This window comes from Asterias amurensis, chromosome 3 (genome assembly GCF_032118995.1).
Source record: "Asterias amurensis chromosome 3, ASM3211899v1".
Classification (NCBI taxonomy): Eukaryota; Metazoa; Echinodermata; class Asteroidea; order Forcipulatida; family Asteriidae; genus Asterias; species Asterias amurensis.
In genome coordinates this window covers 5,897,448-5,910,952 of record NC_092650.1, presented here as the reverse complement: position 1 = coordinate 5,910,952, position 13,505 = coordinate 5,897,448, and the positions used below count along the sequence as shown (strand labels likewise).

The 13,505-nt window shown below is 40.1% G+C and overlaps 1 protein-coding gene across 1 annotated transcript; it reads left to right on the top strand.

Moving 5' to 3' along the window:
- The first annotated feature begins 207 nt into the window (after positions 1-207).
- On the top strand, positions 208-13,505 carry LOC139934419 (probable aminopeptidase NPEPL1). Its single transcript, XM_071928648.1, has 12 exons — positions 208-369; positions 2,713-2,898; positions 3,543-3,803; positions 5,005-5,086; positions 5,452-5,594; positions 6,160-6,237; positions 6,522-6,622; positions 6,990-7,044; positions 7,786-7,930; positions 8,209-8,309; positions 8,824-8,934; positions 10,181-13,505. Exons 1-12 carry the CDS (start codon positions 220-222, stop codon positions 10,337-10,339), a joined length of 1,572 nt encoding a protein of 523 aa, XP_071784749.1. The 5' UTR covers positions 208-219; the 3' UTR covers positions 10,340-13,505.

Genomic DNA, 13,505 nt, shown 5'->3' with positions numbered 1-13,505 from the left:
CCCGCCCCCTAATCAAGCAATCAATGTGAGTTTAATCAAGCAATCAATCTATTTAAAAAAAATATATAAAAACATTTGAATGGAAATGTTTTCTTTATGTTACTTATTGGTTTGGTCAGCCGCACTGAGTAAAAAGTAGTAAACATCTGACGTCACACTTCGGAAGTTTCTGTAATAAAATAACTATTTTGGACTCCTGAGGGCGCTGTGACTATCAACATGGCGAATGTTGTTCTACAATTTTCTTCCGGGAACAGCGTTTCTGACCCAAGTTCTCGGTCGGTTTTGATTCTTGGACAGCTGTCACACCTGACAGCAATCAGTTATGAAGCAGTCCGCTCAAAGTTGGAGCCGAGAGTGACACAAGAGGTAAGTTAGCCAGTATTTCCAAGGTCGGCCCGCCCGTGACTAGTTATTAACTACATGTACGTCAGTACTAGACCCAGTAACTGGGGCGCTGTACTCCTTTTCAACAATTTTTGACTTTATCTGTCGTACTAGCGCCCCAGGGAATGGCACAGAATTTTAACGAATACCCAGTTTTTCGCGACACCCAGCCACAAAAAATGCCTCAAAATGACAAAAAGACCAAACAAACTAGCTCAAAAATCGCCTACTCTATTCTCGATACGTCTAGGATGTAACATCAGGCATTTAATTGTACTCACGATCATTTTTTAAACTCCAAATCGATGATTTTTAACTCCGCATCGTGGAGCGATTGACAAGTCTGCGATTTTCGGATGTGTATGGTAACGAAACATGGCGTCGCGTTGTGGGTGGATGTCCATCAACGGCTGTTTAATGCTACACTTGTTACAGGCGTTGCAGCGAATGCTATACATTGTACACGGGGATGGGTACAGGCGCTGCAGCTAGCGAGTGCCCACGTGCGTTCAATCATGGGCAACGTAACTTATACGGTGCCGGGTTGTTGGAAAAATATCAGAAAGGGGGTGAAAGGTTCTCAGAAAGGGAATATTGTCTGAAAGAGGGGATTTTTCTGGTCATCGCCCCCCCCCAAAAAGGGGGAAAAATATGATAAATAAATAAAAACCGCTGTACTTCATCTAGGCCTACGATTTTTGTGCATGGTTAAATTGCTTCTTATAATGTTTAGTGCTGCCAGTGTCACTGTAGAATTTTTATTTATTTATTTATCATCTTTTTTCCCCCTTTTTTTTCCCCTTTTTTTTTGGGGGGGGGGGGGGGCGATGACCAGAAAAATCCAGACCAGCAGACTTCATCCAGAACCATCCAGCTTCATCCAGCAGACTTCAGACCAGAAAAATCCCCTCTTTCAGACAATATTCCCTTTCTGAGAACTTTTCACCCCCTTTCTGATAATTTTCCAACAACCCGGCACCGTGTAAGTTACGTTGACCATGATTGAACGCACGTGGGCACTCGCTAGCTGCAGCGCCTGTACCCATCCCCGTGTACAATGTATAGCATTCGCTGCAACGCCTGTAACAAGTGTAGCATTAAACAGCCGTTGATGGACATCCACCCACAACGCGACGCCATGTTTCGTTACCATACACATCCGAAAATCGCAGACTTGTCAATCGCTCCACGATGCGGAGTTAAAAATCATCGATTTGGAGTTTAAAAAATGATCGTGAGTACAATTAAATGCCTGATGTTACATCCTAGACGTATCGAGAATAGAGTAGGCGATTTTTGAGCTAGTTTGTTTGGTCTTTTTGTCATTTTGAGGCATTTTTTGTGGCTGGGTGTCGCGAAAAACTGGGTATTCGTTAAAATTCTGTGCCATTCCCTGGGGCGCTAGTACGACAGATAAAGTCAAAAATTGTTGAAAAGGAGTACAGCGCCCCAGTTACTGGGTCTACGTCAGTACTAATGTAGTACAGTAGTGTTCAATCTTTACAATATTTTTATTAATAAAAAATGGCATGCAATGCATTATCATAATGGATACCTTGGATTGCATGGGGGGGGGGGGCTGGTCAGCTCGCCCCCAACAAAGTCGCCCCCTGCAACATCGCCCCCTGAGTCTGATTGGCTCGCCCCAGATTGTTACAAAGTCGCCCCTTATTAACAGTTACAAATGTCGCCCCCTAAAAAACTAGGCCTAGCTAGCAGAGTCGCCCCTGACATACAAGGTCATCCCCACAGACAAAGTAGCCCCAGATTTTATAAGTTTGGGAACAAAATTGACATGATTGTTGATGTTTTATTAATGCCGCTAAAAAAAATAATAATAATAATTAATAAACAAAATAGTGTATCTTACTATTAATATAGGCCTAAATTATAATATTATCACTCACATATAATGGGCCGACCAGGGTGCGGGCAGAGCGGATACATAATAAAGTGACCATGCATGTTAGAAGCCTCGCTCCACCCAGCACAGAGGGTCAGCGGATGATGTCGTGATTGAATTGCAATCACAGGCATATTACTCATATTACTCAACCTTTGCCAATCTAGAGCAGGGCAAAGCAATACAATCCATAGTAAGACAAATTGTCAGTGTCACCATAGTGATTTGCATTGTGACTTCCCACTTTACTAAGCAACTAACTATGATTGATTTGCGGTTTAGATCAATCTGCCTTAGCTCTTTGTGAAATCGGCCACAGATGTCTTACCAACTAGACCATAGAGATTGCCCGGTAGCTAGAGGCAGTTTGAATCCTTTTTTTTTTTTTATTCCTACTATTTTCTATCTCTGTCACTCAACAGACGTTTAAGGTGGGCGTTGACAGTCTGCACCCATCGCCAACGGACTCCGTCTCCTTGTGGGTCAACAATGCCACAATCGCAGCCTTGCCCCTCAAAGCGAGCCGGCACAACACACCATCACGGGCCCACGCTGTCACCAAGCTGGTCAAAAATGGCCTACCAGGCATGGCCAAGGAGTGCATTGTGGTTTGTATATTCAACCGATCTGAAAGTTTGAAATATTTGTTTTTCTCAGTTTCAGTGGAGGGGGGGGGGGCAAGTGCCCCTGTCCCCTGCTCCCCCCACCACCAAAAGATAAATCATGCACAAGTGAATGGTTCGATACATTATATAGCAATCCAATAGCTCCCCCTCCCCCCTCCCCAGTGAAAATTTCTATTTAGGTCACTGCTCAGTATCATGACATGGCTGTGTGGTCTCGTGCATTGGAAACAATTTCTGGTGGCCAAGGGATCTGGGCCCAGTTTCATGGCTCTGCTTACCATAAATAAGCAAAGAAATAGCTGCAACACATTTTCCCAGGTTAGCAGGGAGTTTATACTTGTGAGCGTGCGTAGTCCACATTTCTTTGCATTCTTCGCTTTATAGAGCTAGCACAGGAACTAGGTACTTGCCCTGTAAGCGAAGAATGGTGATCGCAAGCACATAATTCGGCGGTAACCAGAGCCATAAAATTGGGCCCAGAGTAGTGTTAACCTATTCCCAAAAAATATTGATTAATATCCTCAAGTTTAGTTGCCGATATTCTTTTTCTGCAGATCTTTCAAAATAATAATGGTTTCACCAACTGATTTCCTCAAGTCTAGTTGCTGATATTCTTTTTTCAACAGATCGTGTGTGAACGAAGCTCCGTGTTTGCGTCGGCCTGCGCAGCGGCCAGAGCCTACCCACTTTTCTCCCGTCGGCTTGGATCTAAGGGGTCCAGCACGCGGGTCATAACCATCGAGTTTATCCTTGTGGGAGAGAACAGCAGTAAGCCTCTGACCGACGGAGACATCCAGACCCTCGCTGTCACTGCGGACGCTGTGCGCCAATCTGCACGGATTGTCGACACGCCGTGTAATGAAATGAATACTGACCATTTCCTACAGGTACCAAAATCGATAACTTTGAGTCTCAATTCTCAATCTGATCTATGCAGTCAGCAAATCATCCTCATGGAATCATCACAATCACTTTAACTTTTTGGAGAAAGACAATGTAGAATTTCAGTTTTAGACATGGGAGGAAAACCTTTACAGGGAAAACCCTCGCAGCCAGGTAGGGACTGAAAACCCCATCCACATACAATTTGATTGTGTGAGGTGCTGTAGGGCACGATGAAACAATATTTCCTTTAAGAAGGACAGTTGTTTTCAGAACTGAGAAGTCTCCCTTTGAACGCCCCGCACATCCACCCCGTTGTTAGGGACCTTGTCAAAACTCATCCTGGACAGCCAAAGGACGGGCACCCGTCCAGGACCAGGTTTCTGTCCCATGTTCAATTCCCTTGTAGTGATTACTTTATCGGACGGGCTATAGGACGAGCTCACAGTGACTGGCCTTCACCAGGGATCATTTGTTTACAAACCGCAGAGTTTTTAGATTGCTATCTACTGGATAACAAGCAGGGGGTCTCCGAGGGCCAGTTTGCGGTTTCACACTGGGCTTCAATGACCTTGAGTATTTACTACAGACAAATTGGTCATATCTTAAGCTCTCTGTGCATTTCATGTTGTAACTTTTTAACAGGATGGGTTTCAACGTTTTTATTTCAGTCTGTGGACAAAATTGCAATTGTCTTTATTGTCTATGTTGTTCTTCTGCGTGAATAAAAACTTATTTAGTTATCTAGTGGGACAACCCCTTTTAAAATCTTTAGATTCAAATATAATTCTTTGAGAAATCCATGTTATTAAACAGCACCTGTACAATGATGCACCCCTTTTGTGTATCGGACGGGAACACACATTTCATTGTGTGGAACCTTGTTCCATATGAACTGCCATCCTGTGGCCGGTCCGACAAAAATGTGACATCGGACGAGCCTCGTCCTGTGGTCTGTCCAGGATGAGTTTTGACAAGACCCCTTAGTAGAATAAAGCAAGACAGTTCTCTAAGAAAAAACTCTACCTGGATACACACACACACATGGTGTAAACGCAAACCAAATATATACCTCACCATGCAATGCCTCAAATCCTATTTAATATTTCCTTCAATGACCAGTTCAACCATATAAAGAGACTATCTTTGATGGCATAGTTTGAGCCTATGTGTTTCAAATATTTGTGTTTGTGTTTTATTTAAAAGGAGGTGCAGAGAGTGGGGAAAGAGCTTGGTATCGTACCATTCATCATCAGGGGTGAAGATCTGGATAAACAAGGATTTGGAGGTAAATCAAACAATATGGCACTTGTAGAGGCCAGCTTTGAGAGTAAGAAGGCCTGATGCATCACAGCAGTGGCTGAACCAAACATTTTTGTTAGGGTTTGGAGGGGGGGAAGGGGGAAGCGGAGGAAAGGAAATAATTTAGGGCCAAGACGGTGGCAGTATGATAACAATGTAATGTGTCCATGGGCATTTCCTTGATTCCAAATGTATGGACAGCAAAACAAAGGAACACAAAGCAGAAATGAGATTCAGGACTTCAGAATGTACTCTTTATAAGCACAACCTCTTTAATATATAGTGAGGGTTGACAGTACACAGAATGATGATAATTAGTTGATTTCTACCCTATGTTTCTATGTCCACTAGGTATCTATGGGGTCGGAAAGGCAGCGGCTAACCCGCCGGCTATGGCTGTACTTAGCCATAAGCCAGCGTCTGCAACTCAGACAATAGCGTGGGTCGGCAAGGGCATTGTCTATGACACCGGTGGCTTATCAATTAAAGGGAAGGTGAGTTAAAGGGATCGTAAACATTTGTGTTTTTTTTTTAACCTTTCGATTGTTTTAATCCTCTATAAATGTAGATGTACACAATAAAAGACCATTTAGCCTTCGAGAAAGACCCTGCTAGTGTCAAAATGTCAGGCATTTTACTATTGCATTCATACCGTTGTTCCGATTGTTTGAAACAGCTAATTCTATTTTTACGTACAAAATAAAACAACCATCTGAAAATTTAATTTCAAAAGGTTGTATATGGCAAAAAAATCATATTTTAAAGGAACACGTTGCCTTGGATCGGATGAGTTGGTCTTTGAAAAGCGTTTGCTATAATATGCATATGGGTAGAAAGATGTTGTAAAAGTAGAATACAATGATCCACACAAACATGCCTTGAAATTGCACGGTTTTCCTTTTACCTCGTCGACTAATACGGTCAACCATATGCATTTTATAACAAACGGTTAAACACTCTTTTTTTATAGACCAACTCGTTCGATCCAAGGCAACGTGTTCCTTTAAATATGCAATGAGTTAAATGGCCTTCTGTATTTGTTGCATTTATCTTCCCCAGACCGCCATGCCTGGTATGAAGAGAGATTGCGGCGGTGCTGCAGGGGTGCTGGGAGCCTTTGCATCTGCTGTCAAACTGGTAAACATCATCTTACGCTTTAACATAAAAATTTAAAAAACCACGTTAATTGATATATTTAAATGAAAAAGTTGCATCCCCTTATTTTCTCCCGACTCCAATGAGCCTAAATTTTCACAGGTTTGTCAATTTATTTAGAAGTTGTGATACACGAAGTGTGGGCTATGGACAATACTGTTTACCGAAAGTGTCCAATGGCATTAAACTAGTTCTTTTATTACTTCCCGCACCAAGCAAGACTTGAGATCTTATAACCTGTTCATATCTTGACTGTTTACTGACAGGGTTTTAAGGAGAACCTTCATGCTATAATCTGCCTTGCTGAGAATGCTGTAGGACCACTAGCTACCCGACCAGATGATATTCACATCCTGTACTCTGGAAGGTGCGTACAGGGTTTACATACCAAAGGTTCTCACAATGCTCAAGCTTGTGTGTTGGGGCCGATATGCATGAAAATGTGTGCCAGTAGGCGCACATTTTGGCCAATACGCAAACAAATTCAATAAATAAATAAATTAATAACTTCACATAAATCATCACGAGAAAACCATATAGAAGGCTCAATATTGCACAGTATGGCTTTTAAAACCATATAGAATGCCCAATATTGCACAGTATGGCTTTTAAAAACCAATAGAAAATATTCCGAAGAATTCAGCGAGCTTGGGCCACACATCCAAACATTTGGGTCATTTACATTACTATACATTATACAATTTGTTCTCTATGTTTTGGGTTACCTCCTTTAGATCAGTAGAAATCAACAATACTGATGCAGAGGGGCGCTTAGTGCTTGGTGATGGGGTGAGTAAAGTTATATCTAAAAACCCTTGGTGTTTCTTAAATTTTTGAGGATTTCTTTTCTACCAATTTGAACACCATCTTTTGAAATCTTGTTAAATGTTTTGCATTTTTTTTTTTGTGTTTTACCCACTCCAATATGTGTCAAGAAGAAAAAACATAACGAAAAAACACAGCGAATGACTCGAGCAAAAAATTTTGTTTTTAAGTTGAAAGGGTCTCTGACTGGCTCACCCAAACAATAGTATTTACAAAATAAGGGGGGATTGCCAACATAAAGATCGATAGCTCAGTTTGTAGAGCGCTGGCATGTTAAAGCTATTGGACACTTTCGGAACAGAAACAAAAATAAAAGTTCACATACTTACAAATAACTTACAGTGTCTACAGCAGGTAATGGTGAAAGACTTCTCTTGAAATATTATTCCACAAAATGCTTTACTTTTTGAGAAAACATTAAAACAATATCAATTCTCGATGTCGAGAATTACGGATTACTTTGAAACACATGTCATGACACGGCGAAACGTGCGGAAACAAGGGTGGGATTTCCCGTTATTTTCCCCCGACTCCAATGACCGATTGAGCCTAAATTTTCACAGGTTTGTTATTTTATATATAAGTTGTGATACACGAAGTGTGGGCCTTGGATAATACTGTTTACCGGAAGTGTCCAATGGCTTTAATCAGGGGTCGCAAATTTGTCGTTTTTCAATGCAAAAGTCTTCTTTTTAACCCCTGTAGGTTGCCTATGCAGTGAAGGATCTAAAGGCAGACATTGTATTAGACATGGCTACACTGACCGGGGCCCAAGGCATCTCAACAGGAAAGTACCACGCTGGACTGTTATGCAACAAGGAAGAATGGGAGGAGGCTTGTGCAGTAGCTGGTCAGTCATGGTTTTTGGTTCTCATTTCATAGATGTTTAATTTTGCATTTGGGATAAAGATTATAATTTGGGTTTTTTTCCCTTTATGATGTGCTTTAAAAGAACATGGGTCGATTTCACAAAGAGTTAGGACTAGGAGATAAGAGGAGATAAGAAAAATGTTTGGCTAGTCCTGATAATTCTGTAAGACATTTCATGCTAAGCAAATTTTAGTGCTAAGCAGCTCTATGAAATGGTTGGGATGACATTATTTGTATCGCTGTTTGTCTGGCTTTCAGGAAGGAACAGCGGAGACTTAGTGTTTCCCCTGGTTTTCTGCCCTGAGCTTCACTTCAGTGAATTTGGTAGCGCTGTTGCAGATATGAAGAACTCAGTCATGGTAAGAGCAATAAGAATAAGAATTATAATAATTTGCAATTCAACAATTACAACAGTTCTCGAAATCAAGCACCTAAAGGCACACAACTTTGTGTGACAAGGGCGTTTTTTCTTTCATTATTATCTCGCAACTTCGATGACCAATTGAGTTCAAATTTTCACAGGTTTGTTATTTTATATGTTGAGATACACCAAGTGAGAAGACTGGTCTTTGACAACTACCAATAGTGTCCATTGTCTTCAACCGATGAGATTTCTGCTGAGTGCCATGCTTGTATCATCGAAGGCGAAACCCTATCATATACCTGCCATACTTAATCAAATGTGTGGCCCAACACTAAGGTTTTTTTAAATAAGTTTTTGTATTTTTATTTTTATATATTTTCCTGCATAAGTGGTCATTTTCAAAGTTGCTGATATTTCTCAGAATTCTAGGTACAGAGTGCTACTCGTAAATTTGTACCAACAACTAAAATTTATTGTGATCTTATTTTTTTTTTATTTTTTTTTTTCAGGACCGTGGCAATGCACAGAGTTCATGCGCTGGTCTCTTCATTGGAGCTCACATTGGGTTTGATTTCACTGGTACTTGGATTCATGTGGACATGGCCAGCCCTGCTAACTATGTAAGTCCATCCTAAGTAGGATTGGAAACTTTAAACCGGCCTCAGGTCAACCTTTCGTCAACAACGAAACATTCGGCGACTGACTTTTCAGGATCACACTGCGCCTGAGTTAAGACCATTAGGAACTTTTCAGTCGGCGATTATTTGCGACCTGAGCGCAACTGCGATGATTTTAAGACAATCTGAAACAGTCGCGCTCGCAAAAATTAACAGTCGGCAAGAGTAGAACAATTTCAACTTGAACGACACGATCCCGACGGTCGGGAACCAATCAAAGGCGCACGATTTCTCAGCTAATGTGACCTGAGCATATTTGTCTGCGCGTTGCTGACGGTTTGTTGCGGGCGCAAGAAAATCGTTGGTCGACCTGAGGTTGGCTTTACGGTGCAGGAACAGGTCTCATAATTGCCATAATATTATTTCTAGTAAGGTTTGTGGTATTACAACAAAATACTTTTTGACAATTTCAGCTAACCTCATGGTACCCATTAAAATATGTAAAAAAAAAATTTTTACATCGATGTATTGACTAAAGTCATTGCATGTCAATCATGGACCCTTTGTGTCATCAAAAATGCTGTTGAATTATGAAATGGGTGTTGAGGTAAAAATTTCACTCAAACGTACAGTAGCTTTGGAGCCAGAAATAGCGAAAAACTTTTGCATTGCCTTAGATATGCACTCGTGTGTCAAAATGACTAACCGACAGGACTAACTTTAAATAGACCTGAGGGAGTCGGACAAAAGGGGACTCATACTCAGTGGATAGGATTTTGATGTAGAGTCGGGCTTGGATTCAGATTCAGGGACTCTTACTCAGACAACAGGAACTCGACAGCACTGCATTGTGTTGTGTAATTCTGAACAGGCTTTTTCTATCATGTCATGATGTTATATCATCAGCCTCGCTACCATGGGCAGCGCGCTGTATCGATACCTCTCGTCACTGATAGTATAAAACATTGTGGGAAACGACTCCCTCGGAAGTAACGTAGTTTTTGAGAAAGAGGTAATTTCTCACTAAAACATTAAAAGACTTCTAGCTAGAAGTCTTTTATTCCTATCTGAAAGCACACAAATTCGTCCAACAAGGGGGTTTTTTGAACCCAAATTTTCACAGGCTTGTTATTTTATGCTTATGATGGGATACACCAAGTGAGAGCACAGGTCTTTGACAATTACCAAAGGTGTACAGTGTCTTTAATGAAAGCAAATAAATTAATTAAATTTTTCACTACTTATACAGGGAGAGAGAGCCACTGGGTATGGTGTAGCCCTCTTGGTGGCGCTGTTCGGCCGTGCATCACACTCTGCACTCCTCCAGTCAGTCTCGCCCCTTGGTCAGAACCTTTCCAGTGAGGTCGAACTAGTTGGGAACGAAAGCAAGAAAATACGACTGGTGTAAGAAAATACAACCCTGGCTGTATCTCGTTGGCCCCCCGCAACAATTTTGTTTAAAATTATATTTCTTTTTCTAAATCCCTTTTATGTGGTAGGCCTTTTATTATAAAAAAAAATTTCAGGCAAAAATAAAATCAGAAAAACCCGGCCCTATCTCGTTGGGCCCGCTTCCCGTTCAATGGTGGCTCTTATTGCATGCTCTCTGCTCAAGCTGGGGTTAACAACATTGAGCTGGGGAACGGGGGATGGTATGTTTAGTTTCAAATGACCCAAGCATTTTGGCCAGGTTTGTAGGTCCATCAGTATGAAACAATACAAAACCTATAAATTTCAGTGCTGTCGACAAGCTTAATTCACAACCAGTTTTGATCGTGTTTGAATTTCATTTTGAAAAAAAATTACTGTCTAAGCAAAATTGATTGCCAACCAATCTTTATGCTGTGCATAACACATGGCTCTGTGAACTGTAATCTGCTGCTGAGCAAACCCTGATATGCACAATTGTCGGGTTAATAAACAAAGCACTGCCCAGGTGGGTTATGTTAGTATTCTACATATAGAAACCCATTTTTATCCTTTAGCTCTAAAGGACTTGTTATAAATTAATTGTTAAACCCTTTCAGTGCCCCCTTTGTGCGATAATGGCGCTTACAGAATAGTTGGGGAACCTAAAAAATAAGCTTCTAGTCGAAACGTTGAGACCAATTCAGAACTGACTCCGCGGCAGTACAGTTATTACGATCCTATAAGCTAAGTAGTAGTCCAGTCTAATTTCTATACCATCTGCCCTGGTAATAGTTACAAAAGCAGGACAGTTCTTTTCAGAACTGAGAAGTCTCCCGAACCTTCGATTATCTACTCCACAGCAGTGGAATAAAGCAAGACAGTTCCCTAAGAACAACTCTACCTGGCAAGTAGATATACACACATGGTGTTACCGCAAACCAAATATACATTCATACCCCACCATGCAATGCCTCAAATCCTATAATAAGCTTCTAATTTAGGTCAAAACACACTTTGGATAAATATACAGGAATTTAAAGTTGGCGTTTAAGAGGGGCTTTAAGTTCAAATTCAGTTTTGTGATGTTCTCATTTTCCAGTAGATACAAGTCCTCATGAAAGTGGGAAACAATTTTGGTCACCCTTTTTCATACATGTAAAGACTCAGTCTATTGGGAAATGAGTGAATCACGAAACTGAATTTGACATTGGAGAACCTTTTTAAATGTTCAGAGAAGTGAAATTTTAGATTTAAGGAACAGATCCTGTGTCTCGTATCACTACAGGGACGGGGAACTCTTACGAAGGAGAATCTATTTCACAAATCTTGATTAGGTGTAGCATTAAAAGATATTTGTGAAAGTGAAAGAAGTTGTAGTTTATTAATTGATGTATGAATCCCATGTACATGTATCAGCAAATGTTTTGAACGGTTTAAACGAGAGACCTTTGGGCTGCCTGTACCTATTTTGACAAAGCTTGTAAACAGTTAACCAGGAAGCTAATGTTTGTGCTTACTATAGCAGAAAAATTTACCTAAGCGAAGGCTGTTTCGTAAACGATTGAAATGATTTGATGGCGCATGTGAACCTTCACAAAGCTTTTGCTTTGTTGCGTTTCTCATCTGCCGACAGAAACCATCGGTAAATTTGCAAGCCGATAGTTAGCAGTTTTTATGAAATTCTGCTAACAGCCACCACGGAAGAAAAAAAGTGATGTTTTCTAATGAAAAACCCAATATTTGGTACAGTTTGTGTAAAAATCTGGCTTCTTCCTGTCTAAAATAGTCATCTTCATATAATAATATAAAAATAATAGATAATAATATCAAAGTCTTATATAGCGCACGTATCTACCAAACAAGATACTCAGGGCGCTTTATAGTACAAATGTATACACATTATACAGAAAGATGGGTCATTGAAGTTATGAATTATGAGACCCAATTATGTGGCGCCTTATAAGGGTTTACAAGGTGCTACAGCGCATACAGCAGCCACAGCCAGGAACACGGGGACGAACATATCTATAACATTTTTTTGCCTTTTTCCTTTTTGCAGGGCAACAAGAAACAGATTTTGTACTTGACTCTTTTTTTTCTTTTTCGCCCAACTTATTTCAATAAACAGTTCTCAAGGTGAATAGCAAGTTTGGCCTCGAATTTCACTCTTGACGGGGACAGCAATTTTTTCTCTGATTAGCAGTCTATGAAGAAAATGTGAATTTTTCATAGAACTTTTTCAAAGGGCATGACAGCAAAAGGGCATGACAGCAAAAGCACATGACATTACAGCAATTGCTTGGGGTGATGTTGGGTAATTCAGGACCTGTTAAGTAGTCATTTAAAAACAAGAAAAGAAAACAAATTTCCAAAGGTTGTAATGTTTCAGAAACTTGTGATACAACACAAATAATACACGATTAGTATTAAGATAAATTTAACATTGTTTTTGTTATTAATATCTGACATATTTTTTATACACAGTAAGATTTAAAGCATTTCTCGTTTGGATTCTATGATACAACCAAAAAAATACTAATAATTAAATGGATCTATTTGTTAACTTCTTACGACTAAATACCTACTACAGTTTGTTTCTTTAATTGCTTTATTTTACACGTTACATTTTTGGTTGATGTTTTAATGGACATCTCTTTGCCATATTATCCAAATTATCCTTCACAGAGACTACCGCCCCAGGGGTAAATAAGGTTTTTTTCTTCATACAAACAATGCAGTTTGTTTGTTTGTTTGTTTGTTTGTTTGTTTGTTTGTTTGTTTGTTTGTTTGTTTGTTTAGATGATCTTCCGTCAAGGGAACTCTGCAAACTTGCACAAGGGGATATCAGTGCCAAGCTGGCAACAGCCAATCTCTCTCATACAAACATTGGTTTAACGTCTATGACTATGAATTGCATAAATCAAGAAATTGTGATCCGGCAACTAGAAGACGATACTTATTCTAGTCATTGTAAAAACAAAGATTGAACGCTTAGTTTCCCAGAAATAGAAGCATCCAAAGAAAATACCCAGTTATTCAAACAAAAAGTACTGTCAATAAAATAAAATAAGAGCTAAATATTGTATTGAAGGGCAACCCAAAGTATGTATTACTTAATTTGGCAGAATGATTGAAGAATAAAGATGGCAAATCTTATAACTCTA